The 20,405-nt window shown below is 40.9% G+C and overlaps 1 protein-coding gene and 1 pseudogene across 3 annotated transcripts in view; one reads left to right on the plus strand and one right to left on the minus strand.

Annotated features, from left to right (window-relative positions):
• The window catches only part of LIMA1 (LIM domain and actin binding 1), a 79,509-nt gene that overhangs the window by 21,714 nt on the left and 37,390 nt on the right, over nucleotides 1-20,405 (plus strand). For all 3 annotated transcript variants that reach the window (XM_024575359.3, XM_024575360.3, XM_045184085.3), the window contains 2 exons: nucleotides 3,777-3,918; nucleotides 16,492-16,537. In XM_024575359.3, coding sequence (XP_024431127.2) covers nucleotides 3,800-3,918; nucleotides 16,492-16,537 — 165 coding nt within the window. In that variant the 5' untranslated portion in view covers nucleotides 3,777-3,799. The remainder of the gene's footprint in view (nucleotides 1-3,776; nucleotides 3,919-16,491; nucleotides 16,538-20,405) is intronic.
• Nucleotides 8,508-9,115, minus strand: LOC112318235 (large ribosomal subunit protein uL30m pseudogene; annotated as a pseudogene).

Raw genomic sequence — 20,405 nt, forward strand, 5'->3', positions numbered from 1 at the left:
TTCCTTACTATAAAAAGGGGTTTTGGTTACTTGATTTCTAAGCTGCTCTCTTGTAAAAATCTGCTGCATGTATCTAAAGCTGAAGACATCTTCCATCTTAGCAAATGATTCCCCTTTCTCTGTATCCCTTTATCTGTTACACCACTGTCCTTATAGTCTCTGAGGCTAAAAATCTTAGAGTTATTTTTGCTTTTTTTAATAATTTTTTAAAAGATCTTCTTTATTTATTTTTAGAGAGAAGGGAAGGAAGGGAGAGAGAGAGAAACATCAATTGGCTGCCTCTCACACTCCCCAAACTGGGGACCTGGCCTGCAGCCCAGGCATGTGCCCTGACTGGGAATTGAACTGGCGACCTTTCAGTTCACAGGCCAGCACTCAATCCACTGAACCACACCAGCCAGAGCCACTAGTATTTTTATTACTGACATGTATATCTCAACATGTGTAAAGCAAAACTCATTCTCCCTCTTCTTCCTATATACTCTCTCTGCTAATGGCATCAACATTCAACATTATTCAAATTTGATGGTGTTAGCTTTGATTCCTTCTCTTACCCTAAGTTCATTTTATTCTAAGAACAGCCAATTCTCTCTTTCCACCTTTCTATTCCCACCTATTCTAATTTAAACCTTGATTACCTCTCACTTGGTTTTAGGATCTTGTTGACTAGTAATTTAAATTCCAATCTTTTCCACTCTTCTTGAGTTACACACTGCTGCAGAATCATCTTTTAAAACATGGCCCTTATTATGCTACTCGCTTTTTTAAAAATTATTTTTGTTCCATCACAGGGACTATGGGGAATTCACTTACATTTGTAAGAAAAGAGTTCTTACAAATGCACACAATGAGGCTCAGGGAAATTATTTTTTTATTTGCCATAAAGGTCACATGTGTGCCAGGGACTGGCACTTTAAGATTACTAGATTTCATCTCAGATCACTCACAGGCTAGTTGTCTCCACTATTAGAATATGGCCCAAACTCTAACATGATTTTCAAGGCTCTTCCTATTCTCCCTTTCCATAGCTTATCTTCAACTTCTCTTGCACCTACAGTTTGACTCCACTGAAGTCTCCTGTGCCATTTCTGCTCCCTATGGTGCGATGCTATTCTCTCTACCTGAGATGCACTTTCCTCCTCCCGCCCTTACTTGTTGAAATTTTGCTGTTCCTAAATTGCAAGTCAATTCAATGTCTCTTCCCTTCCCACCCACCAAGCCAGAAAATCAGGTCCTGTACTCGTGAACCACGCATTGCCTCTAACCACATTCTGCCTCGTGTTATAATTATTTCTGTACACATTAGCAAGCCCAGTAGATTATGCACACTATTGGGTAAGGCCATCTCCCTACACCTTGTAGGAAGTAGTTGCTCAGTAACCTGGTACCAGGTGACTCTTACTTTTATCTGTTTCATAGGGTACTAATCATATTACTAAGAAATAACAGGTAAACTTCTGTGAAGAGAAATGCGGTCAGGGTGTGAGCCACTTTATTCCTCGAGTATAAGGTGTGCTTACCCTAGCCTTATACCAAATTAGATGTTCTGACGTTTCCTAATTTTCTGGCTGAGAGTAATCAAAACCATGGAATTAGACTTGGGAATTAAACTCTTTTTCTTAATCACACTCAGCCCCTCAAATAATTTATGCTTTTCCTTTTTTACAAACAAACTTGAGAATATATCTTTTGTGTATTTTTTCTTTGATTCAAAATTGATTGCTGTAGAATGGACATTTATACCCACATCCATACTGGAAGCATAATTGTACCCAATAATGTCTTAAAGTGTTGGTCAGTATTTCCTCATTTTGACTTAAAGGGTTATTACTGTGGTTTTACATAATTAAGTTTAGCTGAATTGTTTGTTGCTTCATTGTCTTTTTCTTGGTAGAGAAAGGACTGACAATATATGGTGGGTTTGTCAGTAATAAACTGGAAAGCAAATAGAGAAATATCATATATTGTTTGATATATTCAGGGTTACTTCAAAGAACATGTATAGAATTAAGGTCATTTTATCCAGTAAGAACAGTTAACATAAAAGTGGAACATTTATTGCTTATTTACTCTGGGTAAGGGTCTTTTCTTTTTTACCTTATTTGTTCCTCTAAGGGTACGATGGAGTAATCTAAGATTTAGGGGCAGACACAGCTTGAAGTGATGGGGCCAATACCCACTTAGATGTGCCTGTTTCTAACACCAGAGCCCTTACCATTAGAGGGTTCTATGTTGCCTCCCAACTTGGAGATGAAAACAAAGGAGTAAACAAACAAAAAAAATGAAACTAGTGTTGTTTTCAGACAGGGATTGAGTCGGAAGAACAAATGCCACATGTAGAAGAGCTGGATGGTCTTTTAGGGTTGCTGATCACTCGCATTGTATGCCAGGACTTTTAGTATGAAATGGAAGCCCGGGTTGCTTGGGTGAGAGCACGTGTGTTCTGCTGCTGTCAAGGCTGCTGGAAGCAGTACCTGAACCGAACATTCTGCCAACCAGATCAGTTATGCTCTGCAGCCCTACAGAGAGCTTCAAGAAGTACTTTCATCTATATTTTCACTCTTTAAATAAGGAAACTATTGACTCATTTCTAATCTCACCTCTTTTGGACAAAGGTTGGAACTCCTTTGGTAATTACTGGAGCAAAAAAACCAAACAAGTCAGGGGAGGAACCAGGTAATATCAAGGGCATGGATTATGCATTCTTTGACTTGAAAGGATTTTATGAAAGAATTTAAGTATAGAAGTTTTAGTCCCCTGAGTTTAAAGTTCATTATACTTTCCCCAATTGTTAAAATGCTTAAAATAATAAGAATTGTAACAATAACTGCCCTGGCTGGTGTGACTCAGTGGATTGAGCGCCAGCCTCTGGACCAAAAGGTTGCTGGTTCGGTTCCTGGTCAGGGCATGTGCCTGGGTTGCGGGCCAGGTCTGCAGTTAGGGATGTGCGAGAGGCAACCAATCGATGTATCTCTTGCACATCGATGTTTCTCTCCCTCTCTTTCTCCCTCCTTTCCCTTCTCTTTAAAAATAAAGAAATAAAATCTTTTTAAAAATTATAATAAAACCCAATACTAATATTTTATATTTAAAATGCTCTTAATACTACTGTAACATACCTACTATTTAAAATATACTATTTCCTTAAGTCTACATCAAAAGCCTTATAAAGGTAGGTATTCTAAATTTTTCAGCTGAAGAAACTAAAACTAAAAAGATAATGTAATTTGTTCAAAGTAACAAAGTTATGATTTTAAGTGAAGTCCATCTCGCCTTACAGCCCTTGCACTTTCTATTATCCACGCTCTTTCTCCTACAACAAGTGGCCACTGCCGCAGAGCTAGGGGAGAGAGGGCAGCCAAAAGAAACTTGGATGTCGGTGGTACCTAATTTGGCTGTGAGTCCAAGAGATGCTGATCGTACCTCCCCTGGGATGTAACTCAGAAGAGTAGAACATTTCACTCCAAATGTGACTTTGGAACAGAGTTAAGTTCAGGGAAAGGCCAATCGATCTTTGCACAGTAGGGTCAGTCATAAAATGATGGAACTGGAAGAGACCTTTGAGATCATCTGGCCTAACCTTCTCATTTTACAGGAAACTACAACAGAAAGATATTGAATCATTTGACCAAGATTATGGTTTTTGAGAGGACCGATAGAGGAGTACGGTCTGCTGGTCTGAAGCTCTTTGCTCTCTCACAACACAGCGCTGCCAGTACTTGGATGCTGGGGAACCCTCTTTTGTGTCTAATATTCTGCCTTTCTTTATTGAATAGGTATTTCAGTATCTGTAGACAAGATGGAATCAACTGCATTTAATCGACGGCAGTGGACTTCACTTTCATTGAGGGTAACGGCCAAAGAACTTTCTCTTGTCAACAAGAACAAGTCATCAGCTATTGTAGAAATATTCTCCAAGTAAGTGCTGATTCTGGTCCAAAAGGACCATCTGTCTTGAGCAAACATTACCACCTGTCAGGGAAATCAGTAAAGGAAGTACATGTTATAAAACGGCTTCATTGAGCTCCTTTCAGATTTTAAGCACCATACACGAACTGTGGAGAAGGAGGTTTTATGATAATAACCAGGAGACACATTTTGTCTTTCGATTTTTGTTTAGTTGGGGAAAGAAAAAAGTCACAAACACAAAAGATAATCATAAAACACTAATTATTAAGCAAAATGTCAGCAAGTCTCAAATAAGTAGGAGTAAGACCTAGAAGCAGAATAAGAGGGAAAGAGAGAGAGTACCGTCATGGGCAGAGATAGGCAGGAAGGCGTCCTGGTTGAGATGAGTTTTGAAGCGAGCTTTGATTTAGTTGAAGGGAATGGAATGTAAGGTGCACTCTTCACCTGCATTGTCTAATATAGTAGCTACTATATATATGGCTATTTAAGTTAATTAAAATTAAATAACATTTAAAATTCAGTTCATCGGCTGTACTGGCCACATTTCAAGTGTCCGATAACTACACGGAGCTGGTGGCTACCATACTGGACAGCACAGAAACACTTCATCACTACATGAAGTTCCATTAAACACTGCTAACTCCATAGGCAATCTGTCACCCACTGGCTACACTGTAGTAAATAGAGTCTTACTGGAATACGGCCATGTCTCTTTGTGTATTTTCTATGGCTGCTTTCATGCTACCACAGCAGAGTCACCGCAGAGACCATATGGCCCTCAAAGTCTAAAATATTTACTCTCTGGCCCTTGAAGAAAAAGTTTGCTGACTCCTGCTCCGGGCCATTAGTTCTTTGATGTAACGGCACCTTTCCTGCTTATTTTTATCCCTAGTGTGTAGCATGGTGATTTGAACATAGTAGACACTCAATGAATGTTGTTGAAATGGTTTATGTAAATAATAAACCGCGCTGGCAAACACGTTGACTTCGCTCAAATAGAGATGCCATAGTGGGGAGGAGCTCTGGGCAGATGGTAGTTTTACTTCACTAGTAGAGTTTGTTAATTCAAGAAGCTGCAATATATTTAAGAGAGGAAAGATGTTAAAGATTAAGAACGTAATTCTAGGAGCTGTATCTAGGATATGATTAAGTACCTAAATAAGAGGTTTCTGTAATCTACAGTGTCACCTTTTCTTCAATGCCAAGTCCGTCAAGCACCTGCTAGGTGGAAAACGCTGCCCTTCCAAACTGTTGACCTTGGTTATCGCTTCACATACAGTAGAGGCTGTGTGAGAGTCCCTAGGCCTTTTACTTTCTACATTATGCACTTTATATTGCTGTAATTTCATGTCAAACATGTATTATTAAAAAAGACAATTAAGGAAAATATTTCGGAAGGAAAGGAATCAAGATCTGGAAAGTTGTTAAGACTTAATCCCTGACCTCATGGAATTTCACAGCATACTTTATATCCTCGAAAGTGTCCCCAGACTTCCTTCATCTTAGAATCACGTGGGGTACCCCTTCACAATATGGTGTTGCAGTTCTCTATTCTGCATGAAAAAAACAATCTTCAAGGTTTAATGACTTAATGTAACAAGAACATTTATTTTGCTTATTAATCTCCAGTTTGGGCAGAGCTTGCCTTTGCTCCCCTCTGCATCAGCCAGGGTGCTCAAAGACGGGGGGCCACAGTTTTATCTGAAGGCTCACTCAGCTCACGAGTGAGGCGGTTGATGCTGGCAGTCATCTGGGCTCTCAGCGGGGGCCCTGCTCAGAACACCGACACATGCTTCTCCATGCGGCTGCTTGGCTTGGCTGGCTGCGTTCCAAGGGCAAATGTCCAGACACAGAGGGAAGGAAGGAACAAAGGAGGAAGGGAATCAGGGTCAGAAAATGCATTGCCTTTTACAACCTAGCCTCAGAAGTTACACACTTTTGCCGCATTCTGTTCATTACAAGTGAGTCATGAAGGCTGGTTCATATTCAGAGGGAGGGGAGTTTGACTCTACTTTTTGATGGGAGGAATGTCAAAGACTGTTTTGGACATGATTGAAAACCATCCTGTGTGGTTGGTTCCCCTTTCCAAAGTTGCTTCCCTGCCTCCCCTTTCCCCCCAAAGATTCTGATTCAATATGTCTGGGATGGAGCCTAGGAATTTGTGTTTTTAACAAGTATTCCAGGTGATTTTTACCTTCAGGAAAATTTAGGGAGCACTGGTAGTGGAAGAGAGGGACTTGTGAACTTGAAGCAGTGAACGTGACCATAAAGCAGAATGATAGATTCAGGCAAAGGACTGTAGAAGGCAAACATGAATAAAGGGAATAGGAAAGCAAGCAGTCTGGCACGGAGAAATACAAAGGGGAGGAGGGACTGGTGCAGTTCAGTTGGGGCCATATGATGGAAGGCTGTAATGCCAGGCTCAGTTCAGGATTTGGTTAGATAAACAATGGAAACCATTGAAGGTTTCAGGCAGGGAGAATGACATGATCGGGCTTGCATTTCAGAAAGATACTTCTGGCAAAGGTGTAAAAGGTGTACTGGAAAGGTGAGAGATTGACGGCATGGAGACAAGTCACGGGACTCTCTTGAGAACCCAAGTGAAAGCTATTGAGGGTGGGGGGCAACAGGAATGGAAAGGAAGGGAAGGATTTGAGACAGTGTTGAGATGTGATTAATGGGACTTGGAAACTCCCTGTTCTTTAGAGAAACTTCTTCACATTCTTACCCTTTTCACCCTCCCTGGCCCCACCTCTCTTCAGCTGAACATGACAAACTTTCCCTTGACATACATTCTGTCTCTGAGTAGTGTCTGCCTGCTGTTTCTGCACATGCTTCTCTGAAATATTCTGGGGCTAGAGGTCAGGGATGCTACTCCCCTACATCTCTGCCGTTTCCCATCCCTTGTATTTTGTGCCTTGTTCTGAAGGCCTAAACCTGTGCTTTGAGACTCACAAATAATTACACTATATCCCTCCTACCCTCCCCTTTGCTGCGGTGGGAGCCTTCACTGGGTACCCTACTTCCAGGTTCGTTCTCTCCTCGGTGTTCCTTAGTGGTGATGCTGTTGGTGTTTTGGATGAGACGGATCTTCCTTGCTCAGGATGTTCATCATCTTCCCTTCCCCCAAATGCTGGTGGCACCCTGTGACATTATGACAATCAAAAAAGAAAAAGGGGGTGGAGGAGAAACGTGTGGTAAGATTCCCACACTTTTCCAAGTGTCCCTTGGGGCCAGTAAAGAATCACTGGTCAAAAAAAAAAAAAGACAAAAAGAGTCACGGTCTGTATAAATGACCTGTCTGATACTCTGGACTCAGAATTTCTTGATCTTCCCTACTTCTTCAACCGGCATGTGGTCTCTTGTGCCCCTGTCTCCAATCCCAACCCCATCATCGCCCAGAATCTGTCTCTGAAATGCACGTTTGGAAAACCTACTCCCGGCTTAGAGCCTCCTGTGTGTCCAGGTGTTATTCCCGCTGACCCTGTTCTTTGGCTACACCCAGACACTCAGGCTGTAGTATCGGTCCCCTTCCCTGCCTAACTCAGTCAGTCACGTCAGTGAAACTCTCGCCCCTTCCTCAGTTCCCTTTTCACTCCTTTATTCTGTCCTTGTCCAGCCCAGCTAATTCTCAAGATAGAGAATTTGAGTCTTGCTGTAGCACTGATGAGAGGAAGTTGGAAAAAGCTGTTCATCTTTTGGGCCTTAATTTTGCAGAGACAAAGTGCAAAGGGACCTTAGAGACCACCTCCTCATAGCAGAGTAGGTTGTCTTTTCTCCAGGAAGGTTCTAAGAGCAATGGCAGTTACGCAAAACTAAATCCTGAACTCGTTCATCAGATCAGTGTGCCACACACTGCTAGATTCTTGATGGAAATAGATACTACTTCTAATCCTAGCATTGTATGGAGAAGGGACATTATCCCTGTTTTATAATTAAGAAAACTGACATGTAGAGAGTAACCAGCCCATTTTAGTATTTTAACTAGTTTCTGGCTGGTGTTTTTCTTCTGATGCACATGTCTGAACCTATCGAGCTGGTTTTGAAGGGTGAATAGAATTTTCGTTGGTGTGTTGGGAAGATGGTGGTGACATTGCAGAGGAAGGGGACAACTGAAGGTAAGGCACAGAAGTAGGACAGGGCATGATGTGCGCTTAAGACAGTGAAAAGCGGAGCCTGTATTTCTTCTCCAGGTTTCATACTCAGCGGAGACACGTTGCTAATACTGCTTAGGCCTGTAGGGTTCACTCACTGTTGGTTCTCAAAGCAGGTTTCAGACTGTGTTCTACAAGTCCTGTATGAACATCCACAGCTAGTGACCTGATTTTCTCGTATTTTTGAAACAGTCTATTATGAGGTTTGGAATTCCTAAATCCTATACAAGCTGAGGTAAGATACTGTAGGAACCCTTAAGAGGTTCCTGATGAGAAACTAATATAAAATTTGGAGGAAACTTAATCTGACTGATGTTTGTAGAATTAACTAGACTTTACTTTTTTGTGTCAGTGAAAATGACTAGCACTTAAAATATATTTTAATGAGAACACGTGCTCACCATCTTTTAAATAAAAAATTTTTAATCTGAAACTGCTCTGGCATTAGGACTTAGTTGCTTCCTGTTCCACAGGGCTTAGATGCCACCAGGCTACTAACTCTCTTAAGGCACATGTGAGCCCTGTCCTCCTCTGTTGGAAGTCCCTGTGGCAACCTCAGGGGTTTTATCCTTGTCAGAGATTTAAGCACTTTCAGTGTTGCATTCAGTAAGGAGTGTCCTTCTGGGCTTGGGGAATATGCGCTTTTTCTGATCCAAGCATCTTTATTACATCTTTTCTCCTATATGGATGTCTTCTTGTACTTTTCATTCTGGTAACAACATGCAGTTTATGAGGGTGCTGTGGATTCCCACCATATTTTCCATGATCTGCAGATGAAGGTTGAAACACTTTATCTGGAATTCTTGACTTGGTAAATTTGTGATGAATCCAGTCTGTGCAAATGAGAGACTTCACACCGTTTGTCAAAGTTTGTTGTCTGCCTGCGAGCCTCTGAACTATTTAGCCCAAAATCCCAGTCATGAGTGTGGTGATGGTTCTCTGCAGAGGCCGCAGACGAGAAGTTGAGCAGAGCAAAGACCACCGGGCTTTACTTTCTATTTGTTAACAATGCATTTTACGTTTCTATGTACCTAAGAGTAATTTTTATGGCATCAGAGCTTGGGTCTCATGAGTACTTTATAGCTCCAGAGTTTTCTTTTACTAAACTTCTATACTATATAAATTATTAAATTTGAGATAAGGAAGGGCCTGTTGATGGGTCAGTTTGAATGGCTAGCTTTGATTTCATTCACCATTGACTTGATTAAAATTTGACTCTCATGCCCTGGCTGGTGTAGCTCAGTGGATTGAACACTGGCTGTGAACCAAAGTGTCATCAGTTCAATTCCCAGTCAGGGCATATACTTGGGTTGCGGGCCAGGTCCCCAGTAGGGGGCATATGAGAGGCAACCACACATTAATGTTTCTCTCCCTCTCTTTCTCCTTCCCTTTCCCTCTCTCTAAAATAAATAAATAAAATCTTTTTAAAAGTAAAATAAAATAAAATTTGACTCTTTTGGTGGAACTTGGTTTCTTTGCAGAAGGTTCCTTGTTGACTCATATATTTTTGGAATTAAAAGGAATCTAGCCCAGTGGTTTGCAAACTATCTTAATCAAGTTCTTCAGAGGAGCCTCAGGGGACAATTCTGGGAAAATGGGAAGATCTAAAGGGCTGAGCCAAGGCCCTTTTCACCCCAGTCGTCCTGCTTTGATCCCTTTTGTATGGTCCTAAATAAGACATTATTTGAAAAGAGGATTCTGCAGCGAAAGGGGTTTACAAACCACTGATATGGCTAACCTCCATCCACTCCTCTGACAGACAGTGATCCTGATGCCCAGCGATTATGACTGAAGACCACACCACACAGAGTGGCAGAAGACAGCTCAGAGATCCCTCCTCCAAGCCCTGTCGTGCCTTCCCCCGCATCACAGCTCTTCCCTCTCTTGTTATAACTTTACTCATTCCATTGTCCCAAGAAAGAACAGGGTTTATATTTAGTTTTCTGTAACTGTGCTTCCTTCATTAAAAAAAAAAAAAATGACCCTCAGTTCTCCCTGGTTAACCTCTTTGCTTCCATGTAACATTTTAGTGGTGAAATTGTTCCAGAAGAGAATACATTGCCTAAAACTTGGGAGTTTCCATTCTCCCTTTTTGGCTCAGTGTTCCTTTTGCTCTATCTGAGGGCCTGCAAGGAAGAGTCATGGCTCAGGAACTCTGTTTTCTGGCCTTAGAAAAGTTTGAGACACTGTTATTACTCCCCAGATAATTTTAGCAGCCTCCATCAGCTGCCCCTCACAGCTGAGCATTAATGAGCGGTTGCAAGGTTAAATTCAGTATGTGAAGAAGAGGATACTGAAGGGAAAAAATAATCTGGGAAGGGAAGAAGGATGAGATTTTTAAGTACAGAAATCTCATTGCAAATATTTCCCCCTCAACTTTGGATCCTTCCTCAAATCAATAACCTTCACATTTTGTGTTAGAATGAAGCAAATTGCTCTGAGTGCCTTTGAGGAAAGGCTGAGGCCAGAATCCTGGTCTAACACTGAATTCAGAAGTATTGTGCTGTAGAGTCTCTTAGTGTTCTGAGGGTACAAAATGTAAAAGTACCAAGGACCTGGCTTGGAAGAAAGCAGCGGTGTAGAGCAGGTCTCCCTGCTTATGTACTAGTTAGCAGGTACTTCATAAAGGGTGGGGATATCTGAGTGGGAGTATCAAAACACCATTCAAGATAGCATCAGTATACATACCTGTGTCTTACAGATGCCTCTGTGCTGAAAGGTCAGGACTGAAGATGAAAATGATTTTGATTTTCTTTCTTTAAATCTGTGTTTCTATTAAGACAGTAAAGGGAACTTCTGAGCTTATTTACCCGGCTGGCTAACCACAGTGTAAATATCTTGCCCTGGAGAATAATTGCCTAAGAATAAACCCGTCTGCTGATCAGCTCTGGTTTTCATATATTGTATTATTGCTGTAATATATTGAAGGTGATTACCCAAGGGGTGTAATCAGAGGAAATACAAGTTCAAGGCCATTTCTCAGTTCCTTTCTAGCTATAATCCACTGTGTTTCTGCATTTCCATTTTTTAGGGAGTCTCTCAGACAGATATGTTAGAACAAGTGGGGGGAAAATGTATGCAGAAGGGCATTCACCAGAGCACTATTTATAATGGTAGAAAACTAGAAAGAATCCAAATGCCCATTAAAAGGAGTATGGGTAAATTAATTATATTTACAATGGAAGAGGATTGTCAGGGTAACCAAGGGCTTCTGTTGCTAAATCGAGATGTTTGTTAGCCTTTGTCTTACATGACTTCTCACCACTTCTTCCTTCCCACACTTTTTCTTCTCTTGACTTCACTGGCAGTCTCCTGGTTTTCCTCCTACCTCTCTGTGTGTTCCTTGCCATTCTCTCGTATCATCTCGTCTTCCTCGTCTGACTCCTAAATGTCAGGGTCTCCAGGACCGAGTTCTGGGCCTTTTCTTGCACTATACACTCTCTGCAGGTGATATCATGCATGGACAGACCTAAATTTATGGTATTAGATCAGATTTCTCTTCTGAGCTCTAGACACATGTATCTAATTATTGCCACCACCAAATGGATGTTTTAGTTAACACAGCTGACCCTGACCCCTTGATCTTCCCCATCTGCAAATTCACTCTTCTCTCACAATTCCCCATCCCAGTAAACAGTACTTCCATAGACTCAGCTGCCAGAAACATGGGAATCATTCTTGACATCTTCTTCCCCTACCTCTCATTATTAATCCTATTGATTCTACCTCTGAAATATATCTCAAATCTATTCACTTTTCTTCCTGTCCAATGCCACCACTCTGGGCCAAGCCAGCATCATCTCTCACTAATGCCACCTTCATTTGAGAATGCAGCCTGCTCTCCACACAGCATCTAGAGAGCTCTTTTAAAAACATAAATTGGGTCCATGACCATTTGTTGTACCTAGGATTGAATTCAAAGTCTTTAGCATGGCCTGCAAAGCCCCTGCCTCCCAGCATCATCTCCTGCTCTCTCCCTCTCCTAGTGTACTGCAGTAACACTGGAGTCCTTTGTGTACCTTATACACGAGAGCTTCCTTGCCTTAGAGCCGTCACGTGCCATTTTTCTGTGCCTGGAATGCTTTTCTCACCTCGTTTTGCCTGGCTAACTCCTTCTGGTCAAACTTCAGATCTCAGGCTAAAGGTCATTTCTTTCATACACAGGCTACGCCCTGCCCTTTCAATTTGGTTTCTTTGTTAGGTTACTTAATAATACTCTGTTCATTTTCTTTGAAGGGTTTATCACTATATATGTTGTGTGTGTATATGTGTATATGTGTGTGTGTGTATCTGTGTGCGTATGTGTTTAATATCTATACTGCAAGCTGAGAGCAGAAGCTGTGTCTTTATTTTCAGAAAGAGGGGGGGAGAAGGAGAGGGAGAGAAACATGGATGCATGAGAGATACATTGATCAGTTGCCTCCCACACACCCCAACCAGGACCTGGCCTGCAACCCAGGCATGTGCCCTGACTGGGAATTGAACTGGCGACCTTTTGGTTCACAGGCCATCGCTTAATCCACTGAGCCACACCAGTCAACACTCTTTTAGTCATTTCTTTCACTACTTTTTCTCTAATGCTTAGAACATCTTAAATGAAAATTTTAGCTGTTTTAAAATGAACAAAGGAAGATGCAGAATAGTATGTTCAATATTATTCCATATTTGTTTTTTTTAATATGTATGTTTTAGATGTTAATCCCTATCAGATTAGGATTTGCAAATATTTTCTTCTACTTTATAGGTTGCCTTTTCAAGCTATTAATAGTGCCCTTTGATGTGCAGATTTTATCAAAGTCTAATTTATCTGTATATTCTTCTGTTGCCTGTGCTTTTGGTGTCATAACCAAGAAATATTTGCCAAGTCCAATGTCAGGAAGCTTTGCCCCCGTTTTCTTTTAAGACTTTTATAGTTTTTGCTCTTACACTTAGGCTTTTAATCCATTTTGACTTAGTTTTTGTTTATGGTATAAGGCAGCGATTTTCAAGCTTTTTTATCTCATGGCACACATAAACTAACTGCTGAAATTCAGCGGCGCACCAAAAAATACACTATTGTTTTGTTGCGCTGACAAAAAATAAGTATAATTTTGATTCATTCACTTAAGATAGCTATTGTTATGTTGGCTGTGTCATTATTTTTATTTGGCAATCTAAAGGAAAAGAGGTCAGTGCCCCTGACTAAATAGTCAGGTATTGCATTTTTTGAAAATTCTTGTGGCGCACCAGCGTGCTGCAGCACCTGGGTTGAAAATCTCTGATAGAACGTAAGAGTCCAGCTTCATATTTTTGCATGTGGATATATGCTCTTCCCTACACCATCTGGTGAAAAGACTGTCCTTTCCTTGTTACCTGGTCCTGGCACTTGTGTCAAAAATCCTTTGACCATACCTGTGAAGGTTTAGTTCTGGGTTCTCCATTTCATCCCACTGATCTATACTCGTATGTCTATCTTTAGGCCAATACTACACTGGGTTTTTAAAAAAAATATGTTAAAATATACATAACATAATTTACTATTTTAACCACTTTTTTTAAAAAAAGATTTTATTTATATGTTTTTAGAGAGAGAGGAAGGGACGGAGAAGGAGAGGAAGAGAAACATCAATATGAGAGAGAAATATAGATTGGTTGCCTTCTGTACGCACCCTGACTGGGGACCAACCCACAACCCAGGCGTGTGCCCTGACTGGAATCGAACATGAGACCTTTTGCTTTACAGGACGACGTCCAGCTAACTGAGCCACACCAGTCAGGCCAGTTTTAAGTGTACAGTTCAGTGGCATTAAGAACATTCACATTGTTGTGCCACAATTACATTCCATTGTTTTTGAATAACTACATAGTATTCCATTACATATATGTAAATGTATAATACACGTTATAATTTATTTACCAGTCTTCTGTGGAAGGGACACTCAGTTGTTTTTAGTCTTTTGTTATTATAAGTAATGCTATCACAAATAATCTAAGATAAAAGTCATTTTTGCTTGTGTGAGTATATCAATAAACCAAAATCTGAAAACAATTTTTGAATCATAATGCTTATGCTTTTGTAATTTTTATAAAATTGACAAAGTACCTTTCATGGAGCTTTTATTAACCCTCAGTACATTGGCTTTAAAAAACACTTCTCCTACTTGATAGGTAAAATGTATTCTTAGTGTTGTTTGAATTTTCACTTTGAGGTTGGACATTCTTTTTGTTTGACTAAGAGCCATTTGGTATGCTTTTCTGTGAACTGTATGTTTATATTCATGCCTAGTTTTCCATTAAGTTGTTTTGTCATTTTCTTATTAATTTGTAAGAGTTCTTTGTATTTTAGGGAAATTAGCCATTTGTCTGCACTGTAAGTTACAAATATCTTCCCAGCTTGTTGATTGGCGTACAGCACTTGTAAGTGGAAATGGAAGGAGAAAATGAAAAGAAAATTCCATTTTCTTTCATCACCTATTATGGTCAATGAAATCTCAGAGATTTCTGGAAGTTTTTTTTACCCTGTCCTACAGAAAGCTCTGCTCAGTTGCAGAGTAATACCCAACTGGTGAATAAGATTCTTATGAATATCTGATTGTTAAAATTTAAACAGTGATAGGAAGGGAAGAGGCCTAAGAAATCTCCTCACACAGTCACTTAATTTTGTAAACTAGGCCAGTAAGTGAAGTGATAGAACCCAGGTTATGTAGCAGGTGAGCAGTGGTGCCAGAATCAGGATTATTTCTGGCCTCTATTTTGTGTGAGGTTGTTCTATTTAACACAATACTGAGAAAGTTCTAAGCTTCTGAAGGTGTTTATGAATTTAAAGTTGGTTTTGGTAGAGAAATGGCGTCTTGCCCCCCAAAATTTCAAGAACACGTGCGTGCGCCGGCTCCTTTCGTTTTGCCTCTGCATCAGAGACTGCAAGACGGGTCACCAGCAGCTCTGCTGGAGCCATCCGAAAAAACGCCGCCGGGGTTCTGGTTCTCGCCGCCTCTGCTCGAACTGGCACGGCCTGCTCCGCAAGTACGGCCTCAGTCGGTGCCGCCAGTGTTGCGGCCTGTACGCGAAGGAGACAGGCTTAAGTTGGACTAAGTGAACTACCGTGAATGGGTCATTTGAGATATCTACTTTACCGCAGAATGGCTAGCTCTTTGTACATAAAATAGAATTTTAAAAATAAAATAAAGAAAGAAAGAAGTGGATTCTTTCCCATTCCACTCTTTGTCGTTTTCGCTCACCTCCTTATCCTTTCCCAAATGTCTTGTGAATTCTGAAATTCTACCTGAAGGCAGAGAAAAAGCAGCCCTTTAAACATGCCCTTTTCTGGGGTTGGATTGGTGCTGAGTTCTAGGCATGCAGACCCAAGAAGAGGCACATGATCGGGATTTTCCAAGTGATGGTGCCACTTTCAGTGCTTAACTCAGACACCCTTGAGGAAGCCAGCTTAAGGTTGTTCTGGGTGGTCTTGGAGAGTTGCTGCCTCCTCGACCTCCCAGGCCTTATGTGTCTTCAAATGGAGAAAATTTGATATCCCCTCCCCCCGCCCTGAAAAGCCCTGGGACTTCACTCATTTCTCAGGGATCTTTTGGTTCCAGTAATAAAAAATGATAAAAGAACGTGATAAAAGTAATAATACAGTTATATATGCCTGTTTATCAAATCTAAGAAGCCACTGACTATAGGCTGTGCCACTACTTTATGCACCACTATGAAAAAAAACACTGCTAATTAAAAGGACCAATGTTTTCTTAAGACATAAACTCTTCTCACATGCCACCCTTTATGTACATAAAAAAATAAAATAATTTTTCTTTAAATGCCAAATCATAGTGTAATCTCTTTAAAGACATTTTAAGCTGCAATGAAAACATGTAGTACCATCAAATACATTTAACTGAGCCAAATTCACACATACTCAGGTAATGTGACTACCTCTGGGTTGACAAGACTTGAAGATCTCATGGGCAATAATGTGGGGGAAATGTGCATTCTAGGATTAATGCGATGCTATAATGCAATGCTATATCCTTTGACTATTCCCAGGGCAATTTTACACATGTAATCTCATTCAGTCTTCCCAGCAACCTTGAAAATTGCTATATAAAGCTATTTTCTAGATAAGGAAACTGATCTTAAAGAGGTTAAGTGACTTGCCAGACATCATAGTTAATAAGTGATGAAGCTGGGACTTAAACCCCAGAATTTCTGCTCTACCTGGTTGTTTCCCAGCATTTGGCCTCATCACCTTGGATATTTCTGTTGTATCAGAGCAGATGACCGGAACAGCACAGGAAGTGAGGGCTGCTCTGATTCTCTGCTCCTTCTGATAGAGTTGTTAAAGACGGTTGCTATCAGAAATAGGTTTGCAGAAGTAGTTTTCTTAAAGATTGAAACATTAAAAATGTAAGTTTAATTTGAGGACATTCTCTTTCTCCCCACTTCTCTGAAGGTACCAGAAAGCCGCTGAAGAAGCAAACATGGAAAAGAGGAGAAACGTAAGTATTCAGAGCACCGGGGCATGTGGAACTTCAGGAGCAGAGCCTGTGTGGCCCAGCCACCTGTGGCATCTGCAGGGCTTGGGCTCCAAGTCAGCTGAGCTGGGCACTTGTGCCAACTGCTCTGATTCGTGAGCCATTTGCTCAGGAGAACTTGGCTTAGGTGCAGGGAGTCTTATTTTTTCACAGAAGTTCTCTTTTTGAACCACTTTTTCTTTCCTGAGTTCAGCGAAGGACAGAAGGCCAAGTGCTCTGCCTAAGGTTAGTAAAATGGCTCAGTACTTCAGCTCAAATTAGGATACAGGGTTTCCTAGGCTGCCATCGTTTTTTTCCAAACCAAACAACCGGAATTTCTGTACCTCTCTGCATTCAAATGTGCTGCTGTTGTCATCCTCTAGGGCAGGGGTGTCAAACTCATTTTCACCAGGGGCCACATCAGCCTCGTAGTTGCCTTCAAAGGGCCAAAGTAATTTTAGGACTGTATAAATGTAACTATTCCTTAACTGTTAAGGAGTTGAAATTACATTCGGCCCTTGGAAGGCAACTGCAAGGCTGATGTGGCCCCCGGTGGAAATGAGTTTGACACCCCTGCTCTAGGTTCTTTTTTAAAACACACTTCCTGACCCAGTCCAGTTAGCAAATTTCTTAGCTGCAGGATTCATCAAAGGCTGAAGCCTCAGAGCAAGCTCTCTGCTCATCCTCATTCTTTACTCTCCCTGCCAGATAACTTCCAGCTGGGCTGTATGGTGTAATTCTTTTGAAATCTTACTTGATGTAATCTTGTGAAAGGGAAAGAGACATATTTGGGCAAGAATTCTTTAATTTGGCTGGCATTACAAAAACATCCTCCTGGCAGTTTTCAGTACCTAACCTATTTAAATTAGTGTATAACATGCCCCTGTCAATTTGTTGTCTAAGGAGGGTAATGCTAAATTAGTCCTTAGCTTAATTTTCCTGTAATTCAAAAAATGGATCCCCTCAGGTACATTGTAAGAAAAAGCTACCATCATTTTACTCAAATGCTAGTTTCTTTTTACTCCTTCTCTCTCCCTTGCTTGTTATTTCCCACCTCCCTCCTTCCTTCTTTCCTTTCCCTCATTCATTTAGCAGGTATTCACACAGCACCCGGTATGTGCCACGTCCTGTTTTAGTCATTCATACAGACTACATCTCTGCCACCATGGGGTTTACATTCTAGTGGAAGAGACAGACAAAGTTATTGTAACAGGTGATGACATTAGCTATGAAACATGTGCAGTAGGTAAGAAAGATGGGGTGTAGGGTGGTCAAGGAAAGCCTCTGATAACTAGACATTTGAGCAGAGATCTGAGGACATGAGCCAGGGAGAAGAATGATTCAGACAAAAGAGAAGAGCACATACAAAGGTCCTGAGGCAGAAACATTCTTAGTGTGTTTGGGGAACAGGGAGAACAAGATGATATAGAGTCATTGTGAGGACCTGGACTTTAACCCTGTTTGATTGGGGACCTTTGGAGGCTTTGTGTGCAAAGGAATGATGTGAACTGAATTAAGGCTAGAGCTACAATGGCAGAAGCATGATGACCAATTACAAGACAATTACAGTGATTTAAGCAAAAGATGATAATGGTGATGAGAAGTGGTCAGGATTTATATTGAAGGTAAAGAGAAAGAGAAGAATCAAGAATGGCAACAATGTTTTTTAACCAAACATCTGGGAAAATGATATTAACTGAGATGAGGAAGACTGGAATAAAAGCAGGTTTAGAGAAGAAGAAATAGTAGAAGCTCAGCTTTGGACATATTAAGTGTACTTTTTTATTTTAAGATATCTAAGTGGAGATGTCAAATAGGAACTTGGATGTACAAATCTAGAATTGGAAGAGGTCTGGGCTGGAGATGATGAGATATGTATCAAAGACTCAGTGGTATTTAAAGACATGAGATGCATGAGATTATGTAGGGAGTGAGTGTGGCCAGAAAAAAGTCTTGAGGACTGAGCTCAAGGGCACCTTAGTGTTTAAAGTTTGGAGAGATAAGGAGGAACCAGCAAAGGAAACTGAGAGACAGCAACTGGTGAAATAGAGAGAAATTTGAAACAAGAGAATGTCAGAAGTCAGGTGAATAACGTGTTTCTAAAAGGAGAGTTCTCAACAGAGTCAAACACATGGATAGGCTGACAATTGACTGTTGGATTTCTTTTAAAGATTTTATTTATTTATTTATTTTTAGAGAGAGGGGAAGGGAGGGAGAAGGAGAGGGAGAGAAACATCGATGTATCATTGCCTCTCTTGTGCCCACCACTGGGGACCCAGCCCACAACCCAGGCATGTGCCCTGACTGAGAATGGAACTGGCAACCCTTTGGTTCGCAGGCCAGCACTCAATCCATTGAGCCACTCCAGCCAGAGCTGACCATTGGGTTTGACCACATGAAGGTCATTGGTCATCATGTGCTGTTTGGGAGTGATAGGATAAAGGCCTGCTTGAGCTAGGTTCAAGACAGTAGGGTGACAGAAGTTGACACCATGAGCATAAACAAACGTTTATGGAGCATCATCTCTTCAGTACCAGGTGCTAAAGACATAGAGGAATAAGATGTGGTCCCTGCCATCAAAGGAGGACTGTTCAGAGTTTGGAAAATAAAAATTATAATCCCAGTATGATAAGTACCATAGTAAAGAAATACTTAAGCCCTAACCTGTGTGGCTTAGTTGGTTGGGCATCATCCTGCAAAGCAAAAGGTCACTGGTGCACATCCAGGTCAGAACACATGCACGGGTTGCAGGTTCGGTCCCCGGTCTGGGCAAGTGCAAGAGACAACTAATAAATGTTTCTCTCCCTCTCTTCCCCTCTCACTAAAAATAGGTAAATAGAATCTTTGAAAAAAACCCAAAACATTAAGAAAAAAAGAAAGAAATACTCATGGTGCTGGGGAGACACATAACCTGGGCTATGCCATGTCAAGGAAAGCTTCCCAGAAGTGGTGCCTGATTGAGCCCAAAGGACAAATATGAATTAGCCTTGGGCGGTGGGGAGCGGAGGAGTGGCTGAGGAAGCAGCACAGGCGCAACATGGAGGTATAAGAGAACAGGTACCTTTGACAGTTGAAAAGGTAATTGTCACATTCCCCAAGATGGAGAATTGAGGAAAAGAAACAAATTAAAGGATGAGGAATAAAGGGAGGAGAGGAGAGACTTCAGCCTTAGACAAGATTGAGTTTAAGATGCCTATAGAATTTCCAGGAGAATTAATAGGTGAGGAGAGATATCTGGCTGGAGTTATGGGTTATGAGTCACCAACAGACAGCACGTGGGTGAAACCAGATCACCTACAGAGGATATGTATGAAAAGCAAAGAGGAGGACTCTGTGGGACCATGCCATAGGAGGGAGGAACAGAGGAAGAGAACCCTATAAAGAAAACTGAAGAGTGGTCAGAGAAATGGGAAGAAATCTAGGAAAAGGGGGTATCATTTAAACCACAGAAGGAATGAATTTTGAAAAGCTGAGAGTGGTCAACAATGTCAGATGCTATGGAAAAATCAAATAAAGCAGAAGTGTCCATTGCACTTGGCAGTTGAGGTAAAAGAATGTGAAAGGTAAGTAAAGGAGAAATAATAAACACGAAAAAATGCTTAGCCTCGCTAACAATCAAAGAAATATAAATTAATCGTGAAATGTAAAGTGTATGTAAACAGTTGGCAGATTTTTTAATGATAATATTTGGTATGTGAGGAAATATGAAGCCATACACCATTAGTGAGAAGTCAGTTAGGCAATACCTATTAAAACATTAAATATATTTTAATCCAGCATTTCTACTTCCAGGAATTATCATTGATAAAAACTCAAGAGTGAAATAAAAGAAACTTAAAAGGATGCTTTTTGC

Source organism: Desmodus rotundus, chromosome 3 (assembly GCF_022682495.2).
Source record: "Desmodus rotundus isolate HL8 chromosome 3, HLdesRot8A.1, whole genome shotgun sequence".
Classification (NCBI taxonomy): Eukaryota; Metazoa; Chordata; class Mammalia; order Chiroptera; family Phyllostomidae; genus Desmodus; species Desmodus rotundus.